The 25,202-nt window shown below is 38.5% G+C and overlaps 3 protein-coding genes across 7 annotated transcripts; all 3 read left to right on the top strand.

Annotated features, from left to right (window-relative positions):
- The first annotated feature begins 5,298 nt into the window (after window positions 1-5,298).
- Window positions 5,299-6,125, top strand: LOC131329014 (photosystem II repair protein PSB27-H1, chloroplastic). Its single transcript, XM_058362039.1, has one exon. The coding sequence runs from the start codon at window positions 5,466-5,468 to the stop codon at window positions 5,958-5,960; it is 495 nt and encodes a 164-aa protein (XP_058218022.1). The 5' UTR covers window positions 5,299-5,465; the 3' UTR covers window positions 5,961-6,125.
- A 1,435-nt stretch (window positions 6,126-7,560) lies between these two features.
- Window positions 7,561-21,556, top strand: LOC131329012 (probable protein phosphatase 2C 52). Of its 5 annotated transcripts, none has more exons than XM_058362036.1 (6): window positions 7,561-7,677; window positions 18,171-18,628; window positions 18,711-19,055; window positions 19,148-19,265; window positions 19,354-19,577; window positions 20,954-21,556. In XM_058362036.1, exons 2-6 carry the CDS (start codon window positions 18,419-18,421, stop codon window positions 21,425-21,427), a joined length of 1,371 nt encoding a protein of 456 aa, XP_058218019.1. In that variant the 5' UTR covers window positions 7,561-7,677; window positions 18,171-18,418; the 3' UTR covers window positions 21,428-21,556. The 5 variants fall into 5 exon arrangements, with proteins under 5 accessions (XP_058218019.1, XP_058218017.1, XP_058218021.1 ...); XM_058362034.1 differs by lacking the exon at window positions 7,561-7,677 and adding an exon at window positions 16,123-16,281; XM_058362038.1 differs by lacking the exon at window positions 7,561-7,677 and adding an exon at window positions 16,411-16,435.
- Window positions 21,557-24,414: 2,858 nt separating this feature from the next.
- LOC131329015 (putative cell wall protein) lies at window positions 24,415-25,202 on the top strand. Its single transcript, XM_058362040.1, has one exon. The coding sequence runs from the start codon at window positions 24,624-24,626 to the stop codon at window positions 25,023-25,025; it is 402 nt and encodes a 133-aa protein (XP_058218023.1). The 5' UTR covers window positions 24,415-24,623; the 3' UTR covers window positions 25,026-25,202.

Here is a 25,202-nt window from a genome sequence, read left to right on the forward strand (position 1 = left end):
TATCTCATTGTTGTGTGTTCGAAGATAAAGTACTTTTAGTTCATATTTTCTTATTGCAAATAGTTTCGTAAAAAAAGTCTGCGCTGCATCAATGGGCACTTGGGACCATCACAACTTTGTCAATTGTTTTTGGCGCTGGATTTTGAATTTAGTTTTGTTCTCCCATAGTAATCAAGAAGTATACTCCCTTCGTTCCATATTGAGAGTCTCATATTCTCTCTTTTGCTATTTTTCAAATTAAAAAATCAACTACTTCCATGTATAATTTTTCAAATTTTTTCGCACCGTATTAAACATCTCAATTAGTACTTTAATTTGATGCAAGAAAATTCAAAAAATTATACACGGAAGCAGTTGATTTTTGATTTTAAAAATGGCACGACTTTTGGTAGTAAACTCTCAATATGGAACGGAGAGAATGGAGGGAGTATTTGCATGGCTTGGACAGAAGTTGTTTAATGCATGCTGTTTGATTGTAGCGACTTTCTTACTGTGGGCGCCGAAACCTATTAGGAGTAATTAAGGAGGGAGATGAAATCCTCTGCTTCTCGCATACGTTTGTGTTCTCAAAAAAATAATACTCCGATAATAATTAGGAACTCTATCAAGATACATTTTTTGGTAGCGTGATACAATCTCATTTGATCAGCACACCAATTCGTAATCTCTGAACATTTTTATAGGAGGAGAGATTTGAACCTCTCATTCGTAGCAAAATTTTTATGGTAAATTGATTTATCAACATGCCTCGTTGTCTCTTGTGACAAATTTCAAAAGGCCAAGTTATTTCAACGCCAAGAAAATTCGAGCCCTAAATTTTCAAAGAAGGATCATTGATCTCTAGCTTCGTGGACTAATAATAGATCATCTAAATTGCATTATAGTTGACAAAAGAATTAAGAGCAAATAGAGATCTGAGTAGCAATATGGATCACCAGAATAACATCAGCTCCGTGAGTCCTACGCAGGTTATTTAACACATACTGTAAGATTGATATGACTAATCATAATTGGCGCCGGAAATCTATTGACAGGCCGGGAGGAGGTAGACCAAATCCCCTTCTCGCTTATTATTTTTAGGATAGGATATAATTACTGTTGTTCCAGATTTTCATGACAGATTTGGTCCAATTCTCCTTTGGACTAAACCATACTCGTACCCACACGAACCAGAAACTTTTTAAATTTTTTAGATCACTCTATCCCTTCTTCTTCGTTGTCGTCTTCTTCTTCTTCTTCTTCTTGGTGGTAGTGGGATACAATCCTGCATAATGAGCACCAGAGCTCGTAAGAGCCAAGGTGATACTACTAGGCTAGGCAATCGTAGCCATGGCCCATCGGAACATTTTATCGAAACGATTTTATGAGAAATAAATCGTAGCATTGATCTATGACAAGTTTCGATTGTCCAAATTAAATTATCCTAGCTAGTACACCAAGAAAAATCAAACAGGATTTTTCAAATAAGGTTTATCTCTTAGTGGATTAGAACACCATCCGAATATCATTTACAATTTGCGAAAAAACAAGAGAGTGGATAGAGATTACGGTAGCAAAATGGATGGAGACCAAGTCCTCCTGCACAAGTTTTTTAAATACATGCTTCCTAATTGATGTGACTATATATATATATATATATATATCGACAACAAAGATTGACTATCATCGACAGTACCCGAATATGTTATTAGGAGAAAGGAGGGAGACCAAATCCCCTTAATTTCTTGCTAATTATAGATAAATACTTGTGTAGTTGTTGATTCAGAATGCTCATGATGATAGATTTTGTCAAAGTCTTCTGTGGACTAAAACCATGAGCTGGTACGGCCACATGATGTATTCAGTCCAAGAAATTTCGTATACAATCGAACTTTTAAACATATATATAAAAAACTAACTCCCGAGCTCCTTCATGTTGTTGGTAGCGGGACCTAAGTCACATAATGCACATGCAAATATAGATGCGTGAGCGCGTGGAAGCGTGAAAGTGCCTTTCGAAACTCCACCAAACAACTAGAGTTTGTGAGTGCGGAGCATGAGTACTGTAGAGCGTGGGAGCGATGGTCATTTTGAAGGATTACGTGACTAAGCGCGGGACACAATGCTCTGAAGTTCTGATCAATCTCAACTACTACATTTTTTTACTAGGACTTCAACTTCTGAGACTCTTGTGAATGAGCCACAATAGATATTACTAAAACTAGACTGCCGTTGGAAACTTCTTCCATTTGACCGATTCACTAGACATGTATCGTTATCTTCCTCTGTAAAAAAATTTCGAAATGGCCAAATGTGCCTAACTCCAAGAAATAAAACCAACCGTACGTTTGATTTGTCAAGAAGATGTCTAGTTTTTCAAAGAGGATTTATCTTTTAGTAATTGGTTAACAGATAGACCATCCAAATTTCGTTACAGTTTACCAAAGATATCAACAAATTAGAGAGGTTTTCATGGATGGGAGGGGCTGTAGTGCACCTGCCGCACTACACTACAGCCGATCCGGCCGTTCATCTCGGCACGGACGGCTCGAATTTAATCCGAGCTCTTACAAATCCTAGCTGTCTATTGTTCGAATAAAAATCTGAGCCTTCCATTATCGAGATGGATAGCCAAATAAGCCGCACTACACGTGTAGTGCAGGGGGTGCATTACAGCACCCCGGGTCCGACTTTTAGTAGTACTTAAACTTTGGAACACCCTTGCTTGAAATGGTGATCAGTTGACTCAGTTCATTGAAGGCAATCCTTGACCTAGTAAATACAGTACCATACAAATTTACAAAGTGACATATCCTTGGAATGGGCCTTCCCTTCATTAGAATATTTGTACCTACTTACAAGTTAGGACAACAATCACCATCTTTATCCCTTTTTAAATTCATTTATCGTCAGTTGTTCGGATCAACTTAAGCGCACTCTAACTAATTTTTAGGACCAATCCATTGTTCACTGGCGGGAGCCCCATTTGGCACTGTATTGATGGGCCCGAAAGGAGTTGATTGTACCTGAGGTGTTTCAAAGTTGAGACTTTAAAAAAGAGCAAATCCTTAAATCTCAGACCTTAACCATCATCAGACCTTTTGAGGTTATCACTGTCTCTATCTTATTCTTTCTTGTGTTAAAACACTGAACGCTGCTACCTACACAGACTTGCTCCACGTGGCAGATTTGGACCATATCTCATTTTCCATGTGACGAAGCTCTATCATTTCATACTTCTAGAAGGAAAAAAAAAAGTCTCTATCATTTTTTTGGACTGGGCCGACACAACAAGGCCTGCAATTTTAAAAAACTATGAATCATAGGTCACTGGAGGAATTTATAGATGAAACCAATCAAGTAAAAGAAAATATATTATTCGGTTTACTATTTTTTCAACAACCCCCTGCCCCCGTTCGATTAATTTATAAAAAAAAAATTGATTCGTAAAATACCCGAAAAGGAAAGCATTGGAAAACATTGGTAAATGGTGGTCTGATCATCGGTAAACATCTGCAATTTATATTTTGTTTATTTTCGTCTCTAGCTGTTTTTTTATTTTTTTTCTTTCCTTTTTTTCTTTTTGTTGAAGGTGATATCTAGCTGTTAGACTCCGTTTCTTCAATAATATTGGGCTGCCTCTTAACATAATTCGGGGGCCCAACAGTTTAAAACTCACAAGTCGTGTTCTCAGTTGAAGTCTAGTTGAGCCCACAAAGGCCCATTTCTGTTCCAATTTTGGCCTACACAGTATTGTTCAGAATAACGAGAATTAAAGAAGGCCCACAGTCAAGTTCAACAAAACGGTCTTTCGCGGGTATTAATTATCAAAACACGTCATTGGCCGTCATTTTCCCCGAAAGGAAAGAAAGAAGAAAGAAAGCCCAGCCCATATATAATCACATGCAATTTTTTGATATCCGCATAATCATGCGCAATTAGAAATGAGAATTTAATAATTATGAAAAAAAACAATGAAAGACAACAAGGATGAGATGTAGTACAAAACTAGAGCCAATCAATCATAATTGATTCCAGTCAATCTCCCACTTTGACCATTATTATTCCCCAGTAAAGAGCTTCATATCTCTGATGATTAAAAGGAAGTAAAATGAAGGCCATGGGTGTTTCTTCATTTGATTCCAATGATTGGGTTTGGATTCTTTAAATAAAAGTTAGGACAAATATACAGGTTTTTTTATTATAATATAATAATTTAACCCACAAACTTTTAAAATTACATTTTTACTACTACTCATTTTTTGGGCTTTTTTATTTGGGATTTTCAATTAAATTGGGCCCTAAGCTTTGTTGGAAATTTTCCTCTTATGCCTATGGCATAAAAAAAAGTAGAGAAGTAAAGGGCCCTTCAAAAAATAGACAAAAACAGGGGACCCGATGCGGCCGCATTCTCAGTGTATGTTCAAAACCAATTATTTTTTGGTTCTTTGAAAGTAGGGCTGCGCACGGTCCGGATCGGATCTAATTCCTATGAATCCCGTCCTAATCCGTGAGTCACTATTTTTTGAAAAAATAAAATCCATGTCTGGACCAAAACTCTCTCACAGTTCGGTCACCTGTAAAAATAAAATTCGTGTCTGAACCAAAACTCTCACAGTTTGTTCACAGATTGCATCAACCAAATACTTCATCACCTGTAAATACATGATTCTGTACTCTAAAAATGGAAAATTTTGATGTACTTAGCAAGTATTCCAAGTTCTAAAATACATTACATCAAGTCATCAACTATCCAAGGAAGAATTCTATTTCTAGTTCTAGGTTAGCAAAGTACTAAAAAACAAAAAAAAAAAAAACCATGAAGGTAAATCTTCTATTCTCTAGAGCGCGGCACTACAATAAAAAAGAAAAAAGAAAAACACATCAACAAAACGACTCAAACGAGTATACAGCCTTTTAAAATTAAAATTGCACTTTACCTCCTTGGGTTTAACAGTTTATATTGGTATACGATATTGTCAAATAGTTACAAACGATTTATAAAAGTAGCTGTAAAATTATAATTATTTACTATGCAACATATATACTACATTTTTTATTTTTTAAATATCTCACGGTCCGGTTCAGATAATCTACGATTTGCAAATAAAAATCCAATCATAATCTGTATCTCACTGTTTTTAAATTTTGAATCCATATCCGAACCATTAATCCACGGACAAAATTCTAAAGGTATAAATCAGTTTGGTCCGCACTAATTTTACAGTTGATCGGATTTTTTGTGCAGCTCTATTCGAAACTCCAAGGGACTCCTTGTAAGTACAAGTATACAAGCATTTGGTACAATCACACCAAAATCTCATCGAACCTTTTCTCATCCATAAACCAAAATTGAAGATAAGGTGATAAGCCTGCGTGGCAAAAAACCACATCCTCCCTATTACTAAAATCACACTCTCTTCCACCACCACCCCCCCCCCCCCTCTCTCTCTCTCTCTCTCCCCTCCCTAATCTCCACTTCAACCATGGCTTCTCCAACGCTCATCACTCCCACCACCACCAAACCAAACATCATAAAATCCAAACTCACTGTTCCCACCACCACCACATCACATCCCCGCCGCCGCCACTTCCTATCCCTCGCCGCGGCCGGCATCCTCTCTCCGTCATTCCTCCTCCCTGCCCCGCCGGCACAGGCCGCCGAGGACGATGAGTACGTGAAGGACGCAGAAGAGGTGATCAGCAAGATCAGAAGCACCATAAACATGGACAAAACCGACCCCAACGTGCCGGCGGCCGTGGCAGAGCTGAGAGAGGCCTCCAACTCGTGGGTGGCAAAGTACAGGAAGGAGAAAGAGCTGCTGGGCCGGGCTTCCTTCCGGGATATCTACTCGGCCCTTAACGCCGTTTCCGGCCATTACATCAGTTTCGGCCCGACTGCGCCGCTCCCGGCGAAGAGGAAGGCTAGGATACTACAAGAGATGGAGACGGCTGAGAAGGCTCTAGTGAGAGGAAGATAAATTGGAGCTACTTTTTCAGTGGTAGCAAATTTTTTATATTAGTATAATTTAAATTATTATTGGGAATTTTCTTTTTGTCAAGTTTATTAACAATGAGGTTTACATTTTGGATATTTCAGGTAGATATATAGAACTAAATATCGATATAGATTGAATATTTTGTCATGTGGTATATATGGTGAGACTGGATCCTCCTCTCTTTGTGATTTTTTCCGTATCATCTTAAGTATGTAATCATTATAGATTGGAAAATAAATTTCCAAAAAGCGACAGGTTATTTGTTATGCTCCACCTTTATATGCATAGGGCTCACATTATGTGATAGAGCATTACAAATAACCACTGCATAATAACCATTGCATTGAAGATTTTTTTTCCCGAAAAATGAGACCCTCCACGATCATGCGTGAGATATTCAAGCAAATTAAAACATCAAATTAATCAAACATTAAAGATTTTTTTCTCACGGTAGTTGTCTAGCCTACTCCTAAAGGGATGGAGAAGGGGTGTTGCTAAGCGGCATACGGGTGAGACTAACCCAAAGGGCGCCATCAACTACCGCACCAAACACTCTCGCTCGCTCTTAACGAGGATCCAATCCTCGATCGCCTTTCATGTAAAAGAGGTGAGCAAGTGTTATTGGGCTGCAAGCCCGTTGGCAAGGAAGTGGGAACCTGAGTAAACCTTTGCTCCAATTGTTATAATTTTCTTCTAGTTCTTCCAGTACCGTTTTCCATTTCTCTAGTCGCTCAATCCTTTCAGTTTCATTTCCATTTCAAGCCTTGACAGTTCTTCTAAACTTATAATAAGAAATTAAGCTAGTTTTGTTTTTATTTGAATTTTTTTTTCGCATTTGTTAGTTTTGCACCTAATTTTTGTGGATTATTCATTCATCTTAATGAGAGGAATATGAAAAGTAAAAAAAAATACTTTTACCTAATTAAGTATTTTGAGAAATTAACCACTTTTTAGCAAAATAAATGAAATAACCTTTCATCGAGATGAATTAATAATCCACAAAGTTGGATGCAAAACTAATTCCAATCAGGACAAAACCAACTTAATTTCTTACTATAAGTTTAGGAGAAACTCACCCTCTCGTGTTATTTTCATTTCCTTTGTCCCTTACCCATTTTCGTTTCAAACTTCGTTATTCGCCAAGTAATGGAGTTCTTCATTTGGGTCTTAGATTTTACTTTGATTCCACATTTCCTACGGTGGGGAAATTTGAAGTTCTCTTCGTTGAGGAAAAAAAAATCTCTTGTGGCTTAACCGCTAAGCCACATACGTTTGTTTGAACTTTGAAGTAGAAGTCCGATCAAGGCCATATGCCTAGCTCCATCAAATTGAATTGTGATTTATTCCTGGCACGCCTGCGCTAACCGCTCACACCTACGCAAAGGAGGACGGGGAGTTCATTGGCACGCCCAATGGGACTCCAATTGTTTCAAGGGGCATCACATTGAATTATTCACATGTCAATTAAATACCTTGAATTGGATGTTGAGATTCGGTGTTTGTGTGGATCATTCTAATTTTGCATTTGATTGCTGATGTAGTCATGGACTTCAAATTCGGTTTGGTTTTTTGCATTTGGCAGATCTATGATCTGTTCGATTGGTTTGCGGAACACCCGAAACCAGTTGGTTATGGTTATGGCATAGCTTGTCCCATCCCCAACGTTGATCCAGGGATGCGGGTATCCTAAAAGTTTCAGGTATCATATTCCGTTATCTCAATATCTGTCCCGCTCCGTCCTGTTGTCATTCCTTAAAATCTTTAATTCTTAGGCTCTGCGGATGTTTGCATATTTACTAAGAACTCCCAACTTGGATTGACCTAACGTTTCCACATGATAGTCATTAGTCGGCTCTAGCCCTCTTATCATAACTCTTCTTTGGTTGAGGCTGAATCCTCTTTGCCTGAAATTCATGTGCCTCTGTGCCAAGGGTTTTTTCTACCGTTAAATTTAAAACATAATAAAAAACACACAATCCAACGGCCAAAAATATCTCTCGGCACAGAGACATAAAAATTTTCGGAATAGATAAGATCGGACCCCTCTTTGGATTAGCCTCCGTTCAAAGCTCAGATTAGGACTAGTGGCCCTACTCAGGCCTCGAAAGAAAGGCCCCCAATTGGGCGTTATATATGACAAACCTTAGAAGTGGGAAAAGTGACCCAACATGGGCTGGGAGAGAAAGGCCACTGATCAATTGGGCGTTATATATGACATACCTTAGAAGTGGGAAAAGTGACCCAACATGGGCCGGAAGAGAAAGGCCACTGATCAAATGGGCTTCACAAAAGACCATAGATGGGGGAAGGCTAGTCAAATGGGCTTCATCGTAAACAAAAAGCTTGAGTCTGTGGTATACACCGAGTCCTGCTGCTCTCAATCTTCACAATGTACCCGCGCTCTTAATTCTCGGTCTCGCGAATTTTAATAGTTTGAAATGCGGGCGCATTCACGTACGCTGTCGCTTGCCTTACCGCTCACGCACGCTGACGCAATTTATGACTCAAGGTACAGCCGTATATTGGGTCGATATGTCAACAAACATTTAAGAAAGAAAAATTCAAACAGCGCAATACATCACATATCCATTATCTTAAACCTAGCTTCTACCATCCAATGACGATGAGGAGGTATCAAGTTGGCCGTTCTATGCTTTCAGGCTTCAGCTAATACTATAAAACATGAATTGATTGACACTTTTATTTATAACTCAGGATGTCGGTCAATTTACAAACACCTCGACTGAAAACTAATCTCGCCGTCCACTGGTACACAACCCATTCAAAGCTGGAAATTAAAACCCTATAAGAAGTGATAGCACCTAGAAAATTGCAAACTTGAGACCTGGGGGGCAACTCCTCAATCGCCTTTTTTTGATAACTCTGTGTGTCCGGTTAGCTTGCACTCACCTCAACAAATTCTGAAAGGATCAATCTTACTGTCCACTGTGGACAGTACACTAATGAGGAGCTCACGGACTAGCCCCATAAGAGGTGATAATACCTAGAAGGTTTCGAACCTGATACCGGGGGCAAACCCTACCCGTATAAGTCACCTTTTTTTGATAACTCAGGATGTTCGGCGAGTTTATGCTCATGTCGACTAATTGGGATTACCCTACCATCCACTAACGGGGTACTCAATTAATTAAAGTCATCTTCCTAAAAACGTTGATAGAATCTAAGAAGTTTCGAACCTGAAATCTATCTAGGAACCAGCAAATCCCAAAATCTCGATTTCAAGCCTTTCACTAACAAGTCAACCCCTAAGAGTCGACTAACACTAATACCATATATATAACCCTACAGTCACTTTACTCGCTACAAGGTTCCCGGATCCCATTCCGATTTGGTTGAATGGCCTGGATCTAAGGTCACTGACCCCAAATACCTAACCTTCCTTCAGTCAACCTCTTTTTTTTCTTCTTCTTCTTCTTTGGGTCGACTTAATGTAACTGTTTGAACCACCAGAATCCTAAGGACGAAGGTTACAGTAATATAATACTCATCACTTTTAATCATGATATTTTGTTCTGATGCATTAGAAAAACTACAAAGGTTGCCCCAGTGGGTTAGTGGTTGCTGTTATTTAACTGGAATTCAATATGATCACCACCTTGTCACTAAAATAAATAAATCAATGGGTACGATTTAACAATTTCTCTTTGGATGATAGTTTATATAGGAGAAGACAGTATAGCTGCAACATTTTAAGCTACAAAAAAAAAAAAAAAAGGTTAGGCCTACAATATTATTGTCACATTGAGGTTATAAACAGGGTGGCATTCAATTAAGGGAGAACTATCTGTTGGAAATCAGTGACAACAATTTCAATTTCAATTCGAGCGTGTACTAGATACGCACCGAGGATTGTAATATTTATTACTATCAATGAAATTATTACTCTTCCGTTAGAAAGCCAACGAAAGCACCGGCCAAAATAAACACGTACATACAAAAAGATAATTAAAAATCTAATTTATGTATTTGGCCTTGATATATACTTGTATTCACGAGAGAGAAAATTTCACTATGATAAAAATAAGAGATTATCCGATGGGTAGGATACGTAAAACCCAATCATAGCTTTTTTTTTCGAAATTGAGTTTTTGTAAGTGTACTCCAAATTCTTTCTTCTAGTACTTCTGTTGTACTTCCCTCGATCTGTCCCCATTCTTTAGTCTCTTTTGAGGGTCCGTGCCACTTTTCAATTGATTATATCTTGCAATCTATAATTTTTTAGATGATTTTGAAAACATCGTTTAAAAAAGCTCATTGAGATCTATCAAACGCAGATAAAAAAAAATATCTATCAAACAAGATCCATATTTGCATATAAATAGTATTATTAATTAAAAGTCATAATTAGTTTTTTTATCCAGTTGGGATAGTACGAGAGGCAAAAGAATGAAGACGAAGGGAGAATTTTTCCTCTAGACAACAGAAAGACAACTTTACATGCATTAGTACGTTGTAAAATAATTTTTATTTTTCAGATTGTCTGTCATGTTTTTGCTAATTAAACACATTAAAAGTAGTATTAATCATTATTCTTTTCTTAATTTTATAAAAAAAATTGCTAATCTAATAGACTCCTACAATCGCAAAGTGTGCGAGATTTTTGAGCTTCACCAACAAATAAAGCAACACAACAAAGTTAGAGAGAGAGAGAGAGAGAGAGAGAGAGAGAGAGAGAGAGAGAGAGAGAGTAGTGTATCGAACATAAAAGGTGATTCCTTCACCCCACTTCCATTTTGATACTCGAAAAGAAAATAAAGCAAGGAATTGAATTTGAGCTTTATTTGCTGTTATCTGTTCTTTGTAGCAAAAGATATCCAAAAAGCTAAAAAAAAGTCATCACCAAGTTTAGTGGAAATAGGTGGCCATTTATCCACTTTTTTCATTGTGGGAAAAAGGTTTTTTTTTGTGGGAAAAAGTTAGCCAACTTCTTTTCTATGCAATGGAAAAAGAAGTTAATTTAAATAAGCCTTTGAATTAAAACCAAGGTATCCAGTTGCTGTACTCTGTGTTTTGGGATATCTCTAGAATCAGCTCACCAATGCATATTCCTTTCCTTTGCAAAAAGAAAAAAAAAGAAAAAAGAAAAGGGCTAAGTTCTGACTAACTTTCGCGTACCTCAACTAATCTTGAGTGACCAATCCTATTGCTCACTTGCGGGAATCCCAATTATAGCAAGAGCTTTTGCTCTGTATGGATTGACTTCAAAGAAGTTGATAGCACCTAAAATGTTTCGAACATGTAACTTTAGAAAAGAGCAAATCCCTAAATCTCGAGTCTTTCATTTCTTTTTACTCAAACCTGCTCGCTTTAACATTTTTGCTTAATTTAGTCATGGATACTTACAGAGGAATCAAAAACAAGAATCACAGCAATTGAATGTCCATACTTGCGAGATAGGAGAGTACAAATTTTGCCGCACCGGTCTCACAAGTGATCATGAAACATGCAATTATTGGGTCCACAAGGGTGGGGTGGTGATTCACCCAGTGTACGGATCCTTTGAATGAGCCGCCTCCTCCTTTTGAGCAAGTCTGCAAAACAAAGGAACAAGTTAGCGTTGCCCGACTGAAAAAGAGAAGGGATAAGGGCAACCTATTTAGGATTTCCTCCTTCGGCTTTCATAGGAAAAGTCTACTTGCTCCATAACTAGTACTTATGTACTGGACACGAGTCCCATAACGTCACGCGTAACTGTTAAGTAGATGATGTTATGCATGACGCTCAGTGTGCACTGTCCCGAACGTGTCACTCAAGCAACAAGTAGAATCCGACTTATTGCTAAGTAATCCACGCAGGCCAGACATAGACCTCTCTCCTCGGGTTCTCCAACTAGACTCGCCATGCGGGCCTCAAAGGACAATTGGGCCGATCGTTAGAGGCCGAGCTATGTGGGGCCCGAGGGGTGTCGGGATCCCCTAGACCCCAGCACCCCAGGCTCCCAAGTTTTAAAATTTTTATTTTGTATATACTGGATTTTTATTATTATTGATACTTATTTGTTTATACCTACTAATTATCTTAATAATTTTAGTTTGATTTCATTAAAAAAACCAGTTATTTTTATATTCTCATTCCTCAATTTCTTTTATAAATGAAAAATAAGCATGTAACAGTCAAAGTAGCCTAAAGAAAAAAATACAAAATGATTGGTATACTTTAACTGTATTAGGTTAGTATCATTTCAATAACCAAATGTAATGTATTGGAAAATAAAAATTTTATGTTATAATAAGTATATCTTTCGAAAAAAAAATTATATCTATTAAACCGGCCCGCCCCGAATCCTGGCTCTGCCACTGCCGATTGTACAATCCATGTGTATCCAACTGAAGCAAGCCCCAATGAAACGAACGGTACTCATGATGTCAAGAACAATGGGGGCATTTCCTCTAACTAATAAGTTATATATGGACAATTTTTGTTGTCCAAAAATATCAACTTGTTTTCAGTACTAACCTATAAGTTGTAGATAATATCAATATGGGTGGGTGAATGGAAAAATTAGAAGGAAAAATAAAGAGAAAAATGAAGAAAAAAAATATTATGGTTTAATGTGAACAACACGACAAAATACAAAAACTTGTAGTCCAAAATTTTTAACGGAAACACCACCTAGGGGAGAATGTGTCTGCTTTTGTGTTAGAAAGACGTACACGCAGATTTGATTTTAATAAAAGAAAGTGGTGTGCCAAATGATTTGGGGCTCACAGGATTAGATTCCTGGGGATTTAATTAGGCTTTCTCAAATTAATCATCCTTTTAGAAATGCTTTAGTTTATGGAACATGGCTTTTTAGTTAATGGAAAGTTCGAAACCACCTCGGGATCGATCCACATCTCCATCCACATACAATGCCCCACTTGCTTAAACTATTCCAACCAACCACCCTCATGCCTTGCCAATGCCAACCACCCTCATGCATGCCTTGCTTTATATATTAAGTAGTATATATATGTACGGAAATTTTCTAAGTCAGGGATTCCTGATTTTTTTACTGTCAGGACCTCATTGTTCCCGATTGAATTTTGATAATTCGAATCGTTCAATGTATTTAAAACGTGTTTTTAAGGGTGTTCGCGAGAAATCGGAAAAATATATAACCGGAAAGAGCTTGATCTGAACAGTTTATCATAAAATGCGTTTTTTAACACATTGAACGGTTCGGATCATCGAAATTTGATCGGAAAAGTGAACTTTCGCACGAGGTTCAAACCGTAAGAAAAATCAGGGATCCCTGACTTGAAAAGGACTATATGTGTGTGTATTTACATTGATACTTATATTTAAATCGATATCCGGATCTGTTTGCGTTCACCTTGACTAATTCCGAGATCCTAAAGACATATCTAAAGTTTTGATTTAGCAAAATCGAAAGAATAGTTTAAAAACAAAACTCCGATTAATGGCCATTAGTTTGAGATTGGATCCTCTGTCCGAATTTTCTACCTCGACTCTTTTTCTAATTCGGGATACTTAAGTCACGTCCAAATTCTTAGAACAAGAATCTCAATGCATCCGTTGATGCAACACGTTTTCTTCGAGCCAATTACGTATAAGTTTGGTTCTCTTTGTTCTTCAATCAGACAAGTAGCTAGTTCTCAAGGAACGGGACTCTTAATTTCCGGTCTCAAAAAGACTTGGTGGGTTTTGTTTATTCTTTTGTGGGCCTCTTCCGAGCCTACATTGATAATCTGAAACCGTTTTGTAGAACTCATCGAGAACATTAGATACACTATGTTCATTGACTATCAATTGATATGTTTTCAGAACGCATTTATCTTGAAATAACAGTTCCAATTCAAGGTGACAATATGATTATTAAAAATAAATGCGGATTTTTTTGTAACTGATTTTTCTAGAAGTTGAATTATAACTAATTACCGAAATGAGCTTCGAAATGACCTATGAAATGCTAGCTCTAACAGGATTGTCCAGTCTAAAGGACCAGAAATGATCGACCTTTTTTTTTGTTTGAATCGAGACGATCTTGATCAGTCTTCTCTTTTTCTTTATTTTCTGAAGAGGTCCTATCCCTTGTTGGAAAGAGTTGGTTCAAAAGATAGGTATTATCACATGTTTTGAGCATTGCAAGTGGGTGGAAAAAGGTTTTTTTCTTTTGAGGTCTTTGTAATAAGAGTTCCCTAGCTGGATAAGAGATAACATGTGAACCTAAAAAATGGAAAACAGATATGATGATACCACCATGCTTGGCATTAACGTAAAGTTCCTTGTAGGCCTCCAACTGATTCGGGGTTTTATACGGAAAAGCTAATAAATTAATACTGCCACTTGCATATATTTGTGTATTAGTACGTCATAATTTTTTACTGGACTTTTTCGATTCCTCTCATCGAGACAAACAATAATACATAAATTTTTGAACAAAACCGCCCACATATTGGTTTCTTGGGTTCAACAGAGGATTGTAAATGTACGGTAGCAGGAGAGTTGCTTCGTGAAAGAGTATTTCTTTTTATAACTCATGTTTCCAAGCAAGCTTACGCACACCCCGATTAGTCTTGAAGGAAGAATTTCACTATCCACTTGTGGGGAGTCAAAATTAAAGATAGAGCAATGCTCTGTATGAATTGGCTCCAAAGAAGTTCATAGAACTTGAGAGGTTTATAATTTGAGACCTCAGGAGGAAACAAATCCCTAAGTTCCCGATATTGACGAAAATAAAGGAGTATTTCTAATGGTGTGCTATACCAAAGATAAAGCTTTTGTGAGAATTTTCTTCTTGGAAGAGGTCCTCTCCAGTTTGAAAACATAAATGGATTATCCACCAGAAAGTTGGTGGATCTTAAAGAATTGTTGTTGGAGAGGTTCTGAAGCATTACTCTAGGAAAAACACCAAATAGTTAAATTCTCAAAGAAAGGCCGTTGTTTTCTTTTTTTAATTTGCACGTATTGTTACTACAAGCATTTTATTCTTATTTTTAAGATCTCATAAGTGCCGTCGCGGGTGTGAAACAACCTTCCTCTCACTGCACTAGTCCTCGTGAATCAGATATTGTTGAAGTAGTCCTTGTGAATCAAATATCAGGTGTATAAACACTCTTATTGAACTCGCACCCGAATGAGAATATGATAATGGATTATTCCTCCGAGACAATGATTACCACACTAGAATCACCTTTCAATAGGATATTGAAGGGTGATTTCCACTAAACTACTAGTACTTCATAGCCCTTCCACTAAACTAAATACTACTAGTATTCCACAGTATATGGATTAATTATTTATGTTTTCAAAATTTTTTAAGTAATTCATCATCCTGACATACATAATTGATTTGACATTCAACGGGAACAACTTAACTATTGACCTGCAATAAAAAAATAAATTATTCCTAATTTTACGGTGGTTAAAAAGCTCATAATCATGCCCAACCCAACCAAGTCATTACCCGACTCTTGGGAGTTGGGCCTAGCTCAAGAGGTTGTGTAGCTCTCCTTTGGAAACTTTGGAAATGAGAGGTGGTGGGTTCGACTCCTATGAAGCGGAGGTCATCCCTTTCCCCCTTTGTGCTAAACACTAACATTTAACTACTATACTGTATGACGTAAAAAACAAAAAAACTCAGATCCATTACCCTGAGTGCTCCAGACCTGGAGGAGATGCAGCACAGTGCTGTGCACATTCAGACCGTCCATTTGGCAGTGCAACTGTCCAAATTTTATCTCGATAATTAATAGCTTGGATGCGCAAAGCACCATCCCAGTTCGATCGCTCCATCGTAACCGTTTCATCCTGGAAAAAGAAAACTCTCATCTTCAGTTTCTCTCCGGTCCCCATCTAGTTTCAACTTCTAGCTCCGAAGTCTGGCCCAGTTTCTCCAGTTGCTATAGCCCCTATTCTCTTTTCTTTCTTCTTTCTTCGTTTTTTCTTTCGCGAATGGTTATATATTCGGGCAAACTTACTCGCATTTTAATTAATTTTTTCTTTAATTCGGACAAAAACAAGTCATTCATGCCCAGATTAGATAATCGACAAAAAATTACGCCATTCTTACGACATAATACTAAAAATCGAACCCTCGTTAATTGTATAATGAGCAAAATCACCGACCAACAGACGGAAGTACCCTCAGCCTATACACCCCTAGACCATACCCTTTCCGTGTCTGAAATAAGTATACTGTTGTGTGTCGACCTTTCTTGCTTTTGCAATTAATGCTTCCCCCCCTCACCATCTTTTCCTCTCTCTCTCTCTCTCTCTCTCTCTCTCCAACTCTGAACTAGAAATCTCGACTACACCATTGGAGGGAAGAATTACAGAGGTAACATCCATTGTTCCCGTTTTCCATTCCTTCCCTCCCTCTCTGTTTAAATCAAAAGCTTCTGCTTTATTTAGAAACTCCACAATGTAAAACTTTACCAACCCTGTTCTGTACGATTCACTCGTGTTCGGTCATTTGGAGCATCTCCACCGAAGTACAAATCTTCTTCTGCTTAGATTTCCTTTGCTTTTGGTATTATTATTTCCGTCCTGATCATTCAGTTGTTCTTTCTCCGTCCGCGTCGCTGTCCGGTTGCCGAGAAAAACCCCAAGGAAAATAGAAACTACTTTTTCTTTTTTTTTCTTTTTTGAGTTTAAGTTTTAGTTAGTTTTCGTCTTGAGTTTCAAGCAGTACAAATGTAGTTTTCAGTTAGGTATAATTGATTGTGACATTTTTATTTTTTTATTTTTGGTATGGATTTCTTGTGATTTCAAATTCTCTGACTTTCGTTTCTTTTCCTTCGTTTTCCTGCAACCAAACGGAACGCGGCATTCGTTGATTTTTGTTTTCCTACTTTTGTTTCGCTTTCGGCTTGTAGAAGACAACGGTTGCTTGGTGGAATTCTCACGGCTTTTCCGTTTTTGATTGATTGATTCCGTTTGAAGAATCTACGCCTATATTTTGGTCCCTTTCCGCATTACCCTCTTTTGTTTTTTGAATTTTGGACGTTCTGGCTTTTCTGAAAGTGATTTGGATAAAAATCTCGTCCTTATTTTTCAGTGTTTCAAAAATAACTAGGCGCTAGGCGGGCAGAAGAGGAGCGCCTGGTGGCCAACTAATGGGCCACCTAGAGCCCTAGACGGCCAACTAATTAGCGCCTAGGACGATTTTAATCTATGCCGTGGACCCTGGTCCCTTACATAGCGCCGAGGCGCCGACTAGACACTGTTATTTTTTGAAAAAGTCCGCATTGAAGTCTGGGTCTCTAGAGTTTCTGTAGCAATATTTTGTTGTCTAAGAATATGCAGAATTCTAACTCAGGATCTGAGGAGAATGAGTGCGAAAACAGAATAATTGAATACACAAACTCGTGAACATCGTTGGTGTGTAAAGTCCGAGTCGGCTTGGATTGTCACTTGCTGATTATGTCGGGATTTGAGACGTAGATAGCCTGTTACGGTAATTGGCGATCTAAATTTTAGATATAAATACCAGTTATGCGAAGCCAATTTGAATTGGACTTGGTTACATGATTGGGGAATCACGTAAAAAATTTATTTGCGGTATTTTCTTGATTTTTCATTGCCGTGTGTTGGTTTGACTGATTTCTCAACAAGTACCCAAAATAACCCGTAGGTAGGAAAAAAGAAAAAGCATTATGCCTTGGCTCCATCAGTTGGATCCATAGAGCACATGGCTAGGTGCACAATTCGATCAGGATCCACGCTTCATAACAGTCAACTGATCTAATTCTTACTATGTTAGATGCGGTTAGAATTCTTTGAATCCCCTGTAGATTCTGAGGCTATGTTCTATACCTGTAATCTGGGGTAATATTCTTAATTTAATCACCTATGGATACTGAGCTAAATTTTTATATAGAGTAGTTTATGCTTTATGGAAATGTTTTCATTGGCAGTAGAGGTTTGATTGCAAAATTAATTGGTTATCCACGTTTATGGTTTCTTGTTGGAGATTATTTAACCACTTTTCGCTGTTTCAGTCTTCTTCATCTTTAGTACTATATTGCAAGTGCGTAAATCTAAATACATGCTATTATGACGCTTAATTTATAAATGAGATTCCCTATGGAGGACTAACAATTTTAGTGTATTTTTAATTCCTTGTTCACATGGGAAGAGCTTGATTCATTGAGGTTACATACAGCTTTCATAGTGATGTAGTTATAACTTATAAGTGATTAATTAAATGCTCTCTCATTTTTTTAGCGGGTTTCGTCATCGATTCACGTCTCCTCCAGTGGATTAACATGTGACTAGGATACACTCAACCCAGTTGTCTATTCCAAGTTCCAGCTTGACTAGGTCTTTGGGGTGCCAATCTTTGGAGTTTTGTTGGTCTTATGCTGGGTTTATCATACCATCTGAATTGGGCATTTCATAGGCCATCTGGTCTCCCGAAAGGAGGGATGTTGTAACTTGTTTAAAACAGATATCTTCTTGCCCGGATTGAGGTAATGGGGGGTTGTCTCTCGACTAGCAATCTGGGCCTTGGATTGTACGAGAGAAAGAGAAATAGGAAAACATTTTCAGACCATGTCGCTACGTTGCAGAATTTGTCCTCCATTCCTAACAGGATATTCGCCAACGGAAAGAGCCGGACTTCTTGTATATTCACTCAGCAGGGCCGTAAAGGGATTAACCAGGATGCAATGATTGTGTGGGAAGTAAGTAGAATCGCATCTGTTTGAAATTATGATACAGTCATCTTTGGGACTCAATTACGTAATCGTTTCTTGACTTTTGTAGGAATTCATGCCAGAAGATGTGACATTTTGTGGTGTCTTTGATGGCCATGGTCCACATGGCCATCTTGTTGCCCGCAAAGTAAGAGATTTGTTGCCATTAAAGATAATGTCATCTTTGCATTCGTGTGAATCAAAGCAAAGTGCTTCTAGTACTGCTTGTTGCGCTGGGAATCTTAAATCTGATGTAGGAGATGCTGAGAAGGACAGTGACCCGGAGGAGAAAGTGGGATCTTTATGGAGAGAAGCTTTTCTTAAGTCATACAAAGCCATGGATAAGGAGCTGAAGTCCTGCCCTAACTTGGACTGCTTTTGCAGTGGCAGCACTGCTATCACCATAGTTAAACAGGTACGACATTCAGGAAGCACTACCTACCCTATTCTGTTTCTGGTTTTCATGTTGCATCATCTGATTTCCTTTCGTCATGTTTTGATTGCAAGGGTTCTAATCTTTATATGGGAAGTATTGGGGATTCCCGAGCGATCTTGGGATCCAAGGACAGTAATGACTCCATGGTTGCGGTTCAGTTGACCGTTGATCTAAAGCCTGATTTGCCAAGTAAGCTATACCATAATTTGATTGTCGCATTGTTGGGATATTTGCATTTCGTGACCTATTTGTATTGATCTGTCCTGATAATGAATAGGGGAAGCTGAACGGATCAAACGGTGTAAAGGAAGGGTCTTTGCATTGCAAGATGAACCTGAAGTGCCAAGAGTTTGGCTGCCGTTTGATGATGCCCCTGGCTTAGCAATGGCTCGGGCATTTGGGGACTTTTGTTTAAAGGAATATGGAGTGATCTCTATTCCTGAATTCTCTCACCGGATTCTTACGGAAAGAGATAAATTCATTGTTCTTGCTTCTGATGGGGTAAGTTTTCGAACCTGCGAGCGGCGTAATGTGGATGGAAAATGCTAATAGGTGATCTTTGGTTCACAGAGTAATTGTCTGTAAACTAAGTAATAAGTTGATATATATATGAACGGGTTAACAAATCCAATAGGTGAGAACTTAAATTTGCAAGACCATTGACTTTGACACATCTTCGACATTCCTAGACATAGGTCAATCACTTCTTAAATGTTCTATAATGTAAAAGAAGTTTCATTCCTTCCTAGCCGCTAACACATACTAGGATGCTAAGACAACACTTGGGCCAGATTTTGCGGGGGCAAGGAGAAGAATATGTAAGACGAAAACCTGTTGTTTTGTTGCTAATAAGAGATGAGTGTAAAGAATTTGTCATGAATAATTGGACTACATTTTTTCTTTTAGATTTTAGTACTCCTTCACTTTCTCTTAGTTTATGTAGTTCTTGCCAGAATTTCTATGCTCAATATTTCTTGAAGGAGATGAGACAATAGCTTGGAAACTAGTTTTGCTTTTCATTTGTTTTCTCCCTTCGCACTTCCAAGCATGACACCAAGACTTGGGAGAGCTGTCAGCTTGAAAACACGGTAGATGGTATCCTCAAGTGCTGCTTACGTGGTCTTACAAAATTTGCATAGCATGTTGTACACAGGGGACTGACCCTAGGTAATGCCATTTCTTGTGGTCATTCATGTGCACTATTGGTTCTTGTGAGTGATTTCCTTTTTGAGTTGCTCCTTTGGTAGACTTGAAATCTTCATTATTTCATGTCAATTAGCAGTTATGCAAAGCTGGGTGAAGGAAAATATTCTTCACATTGAACGACAACTATGCTCACTGATGTGATACCGAATTCATCAGATAACATAACAGATTTAAAGGGAGTCGAAAATTTTCCATACATCCTTTTTTCCTTTTGGCCATTCTGTGCTGTACTCTGTTGCTTTGACATTCTAATTTATAAAATAGCATGACCGTTGACCGATGCATTTGAAAAGCAGTAGTTATGCTTAAAACTGCTTTCCTTTTAGTATGGTGTGCTGATCTTGGCGCTTTTGTAGTTTTGTGTTTAGAAGTTGCCCCTGCTTGGTTGCTGTTTACATAATCAGTTTACATAAACTCCCATTGTTTCGGTATTGTATGTCTCCAAGTAACAATAGTTTTTGAGAATTCTAAATCATATGTTTGGCAACTGTTAGAACTGGCTCTTTTTTCCAGAAAATTCCCTGACAACACATTTCGAAGTATGGCAACCAAATGCATTTTTTTGTTTTTTAAATGCTCTGGAAAACCTGAAAGTATCACCCAGCGGATTACAGTTTTTATAATACATCAGTCTCTCTATTCTTGATAGCAGCTCCGGTGCATTAATGCAGGTTTGGGACGTTCTAAGCAATGAAGAGGTGGTTGAGATAGTAGCATCAGCTCCTACCCGGTCATCAGCTGCACGCACCCTGGTTGACTCGGCTGCACGCGAATGGAAAACAAAGTACCCAACATCAAAGATGGACGATTGTGCGGTGGTTTGCTTATTTTTGGATGGGAAGATGGATGCGGAATCCGATTACGACGATCAAGGCTTCTCTTCCGTGACGATCCAGAGCAACCATTCCGGTAATGCAGCGGAATCGGACGATGGGCAGAACTCTGAGCCATCTTTCCAAAGAAACAATACCGTTCGATCCAGAGAAGAAAATGAAGCCTACAAAAGATTGACTGTTGAGGGGGAAGTACTAAATGGGGAGAATTCGGTTCATGAGGATCAGAATTGGTCAGGTTTGGAAGGGGTGACACGAGTTAACTCTCTCGTTCAACTTCCCAGATTTTCTGAGGAAAGATCAAGAACCTAATTTGTTTTTGTTTTTGTTTTTGTTTTGTTTTTGTGACCTTTGATAATTGACTGGGACTAGCTTTGTATAATATGTTGGCTTCTGGGTTCTTATTTTCAAGCAATTTGGAGATCTGGCTGTGCTTGTGCACTTGTGTCGAGGTAAGTAGAAGTATTTATTTTTGTTGCTTTATCTATCTTACTATACAAAAATGGCTAAAGTTCACTAAATATGTTTGGAGTTCCAGAGCAAGAGGAAAGGAAAAGGAAAAGATGGGAAAAGGGTAAGATAGGATATCCAGGCTGACTCTTAATCCCCTCCTCATAAAATGCAATAAACATTCTAACCAAACATCCGATCAATAGATCCGCAGGGTATGTCTCTTGTAGGCTGTATATTTGGTTATTCTTTTTTTCTATTTTAAGCTAATTTACCCAATCTTCCTCTTTACTCTAGACAAGACCATTGCGTATTCAATCCAATCTGGACCGTAAAATTTCTAACCAAACATCAAAATATGTGGAAATTAACCGGCCGGGTAATTCAGTATGAGTTGGGATTCTTCTTCGGTTTACTTGAACGAATGAACAAATTGTCCCCGAAAACCCCGCTATGAAAGCAAAGTAGAACCAGAATATGCATCCTTAATGTAAATGCACCGGTTGAGTTTGTTGGACATGAAAAGGGAGCAATGGTGGTAGGGTTCTTGAAATCTATTCTGGCCGGGAATGTAGTGTTTAATGCTTTTCTAAAGCAGAATGAAGGTGATGTAACCCGACCTTGTGTGTTGCAACTCCAAGTTTCCTATCATTAAATTGTTGAAGTCCATTTGAATCATCCATTATTGTAATTAATGGGTTCAAATTTGTTCAGAGACTCTGATATCGGTACGAGTCTCTGAGCAAATTCGAACTGTTAGCCCAAAGGTTTTCTTATGATACCTTATTGATTTTGATGATAACAAACACATTTCAATTAACTTTATTTTGATTAATTGATATAGCACTTTAATTATTGGGTTCTTATAATATATTAATCTTGGAGTGTTTACTTAATGGACCCTCTAAAATTCAAGGTTGCTTTGGTGAAATATATCTTATGGCTAAGCTATGTACTTGTTGCACAGGATTATTTTCTTCCTAAACCTAGACATGTACGGCTGTTTCTCTAGCATCCTAGCCAAGGATTCAACCTCTTGAAGAAAAGGCAACAAGCTAGGGGAACCTATCTCCAGTAGTCAAGATCAGTTAAAGGAAGAAAAGGAAAGATTAAGGACAAATCTTTTCTCTCCACTGCTCCGGTTCAAGATCCAGTCGGTGCCTCCATCTTCGGCGGCAGGTGGTTTTTTTCTCAGTCGGGGTTTTGGCCGGCGTGCATCAGTGGTAGTTCTCCATGGTGGCTGTGTTTATTTCCTTGTTTGTTGTTTATTCCTGTTTCCATCGGTTTTGTTTAGTTTGTCTCTGACTGGGTGCGTGCGCTTCAGGCCGGGGCAGCTAGGGGATATGCTAAGGGCCCCTCGTAACCCGACCCTTTGAGGCGGTGAGACATGCTAAAGCCTGTCCTCTAGTTTATGTCGGTTTTGCCGGTGTTCCTTTGTTACCTATTTTCTTAGTTTTTTTTCTCTGTGATGACTTGTTGCACGTTTGCCCATTCTCTATTTTCGGATGAATTCGGTTTAATTTTCCATTTTTGGATTTAATGAAATGTGATTGGGATCAAAAAAAGAACATGGAATATATAAATCTCTGATTTGAAGTCAATTATGAAGGAAGATTGAAGAAATCATGAATGGAAAGGGAGGAGCCTTTTGTGTCTAACGGTAAAAATTCTCCAACAGTCATATTCTTTGAAGAATATATAAAAAGAGAAGCAAGAGGAAACTATACAAGGAGAACTCTTGAAGAAAATTATTGTGAGCCATTACTTGAAAAATCTATTAGTCATACAACTATATTCTTCATTTTGATATCTATACACTCGTGTGAGAGTTCTTATTTTGATCTTCATTGTAAGAGGGAATTGTACAGTACCCTTGTTCATACTTTGATGAGAGATCTTTTTGTGAGAGATTTTAGAGAGAAAATTACTTAGAGTTAGATGTTACTAGCACCGAAGTCAAAACTAGTTGGATTAAGTGTGACTAGCACCGGAGTCAAAATTAGTCGGAGTGATTGCGGATAGATTGCTCGTTGTAAAGGTTGTCTAGCACCTGAGAAGCTAGAAGATTGTAACTATTGGAGATAGTACAGCAAATCCCGAGTTGGACAATTAGGAAGTGGACTAGGCCGTGAAGTTGCTGACCAAACTACTATAAATCCTTACGTTCGATTTTCTCTTCCTTAGTCTCTTTAATTTCCGTTTTGCATATTTGTATTGCTTGCGTAAACTGATAATCTCTAAATCTGAATTGGGACAATTTAGCTTGCTTAAATAGTTAATTTCGTCCATATATTAAAGCCTTAAGAATCTGCTAATCAGTTTTCTTTATCTGTTGTGTTTTCTGTTATTGAGCTTGCTCCATTTGTTAAAACTTATTGTGTAGTTATTGTTTTTGAGTCGACTCAAGTGTGCTGCAACTTTGATTTGTTTATATCTTGCATTTAGTTTCTTAAATTGTAGAAAATCAATGTGAAACCCAATGACCCCTTTGGGTTGCTTTTGGACCAATACGAACCATTAATTATCTCAATGTATGATCTAGATTTAGACTGTGCCGTCCCGTCCGGTCTAGGACTTGGAAATGAGAGAACACAATCACTCTTCAATACTTGTACAAAAAACGAACCTTGAGCTTGTGCAGCCGTGCTTCTTTGGTAAGGAAGACATATTGGTTTACTTTTGTACTTAATACTGTAATCACCAGGAAGTAAACAGGTCAAATTGAATTCACAAAATGGACATGTCTGCTGATATTTATTAGCCGTTTGAGCAGATAGTTTTTAATCAAGCCCTCAGTAAAGCCCAAGACCTACCAATTTCCGTGCACCTCTCTCTCTCTCTGTGGGGTATGCAGTGCATGAGCATGTGTTCGCAGGATCCAGGTTTAAACAATCTCCTTAACTCACCGCCAAAAACTTCACCCAACTTCCCCGAAAACTGAACTATAAGAAGACCTCTTCCCATCCCATATTCCTCACAAAACCAACTCAAGCATTACTAATTCACTGCCTTTTCAATCAACCTGCTTTCCCTGTCTTGTACTCTTCAGTACCACCAAATGGCTTTTTACAACTCTAAAACCCTCCTTGCTCTCCTCCTCGTCTTCAGCATCCTGCTTGCCACAACCGATCATACAATTGCGGGCCGCAAAACCCCGAAACACTCAAAGAACGCAGACAAGAAACAGCCTCAGTTTCTGGTCGACACGGACGGCAGTTTCTTTGTTCCGGGCATCGGCCGTTTCATGTTCCCGAAAAAAGGACACGGGTTCAACCCGTTCACCTACAATCCGGTCACCGGCACCAGCGGAGGATCAGCCGGTGGCGGCGGCAGCAGCAGCGGAACTGGTGGCGGCGCAAGCCACAGCTACGTTCCCGGCGGCGACGATACGCTCGTCCCTAACCCCGGTGTCGAGGTCCCCTCGGGCGGCGGCAGCCCTTCCGCACCAGCTAGTCCTTGAGTTTTCCAACCATTTCTCTTGATTCAATGTCCAAGAAATAAACAAGACGGATGTGATTTTTATTTTTGAGTCCAAGTATGTAAGTGTAATGGAGTACTCTCCTTTAGTGTACTGTTTTGTGTTTGCAGAATGTGTCAGTTTTTGACATTGAATAAAATCCAAGAAGTTGGGAACAAA

Source organism: Rhododendron vialii, chromosome 6a, assembly GCF_030253575.1.
Source record: "Rhododendron vialii isolate Sample 1 chromosome 6a, ASM3025357v1".
Taxonomy (NCBI): Eukaryota; Viridiplantae; Streptophyta; class Magnoliopsida; order Ericales; family Ericaceae; genus Rhododendron; species Rhododendron vialii.

Excerpts from the sequence above, each read along its gene's own strand:
- LOC131329014 (XM_058362039.1), top strand. The coding sequence starts at position 5,466 with ATGGCTTCTCCAACGCTCATCACTCCCACCACCACCAAACCAAACATC.
- LOC131329012 (XM_058362036.1), top strand. The coding sequence starts at position 18,419 with ATGGGGGGTTGTCTCTCGACTAGCAATCTGGGCCTTGGATTGTACGAG. Across the intron at positions 19,266-19,353 it reads TCTAAAGCCTGATTTGCCAA|GGGAAGCTGAACGGATCAAA; the intron begins GTAAGCTATACC and ends GATAATGAATAG. Across the intron at positions 19,578-20,953 it reads TTGTTCTTGCTTCTGATGGG|GTTTGGGACGTTCTAAGCAA; the intron begins GTAAGTTTTCGA and ends GCATTAATGCAG.
- LOC131329015 (XM_058362040.1), top strand. The coding sequence starts at position 24,624 with ATGGCTTTTTACAACTCTAAAACCCTCCTTGCTCTCCTCCTCGTCTTC.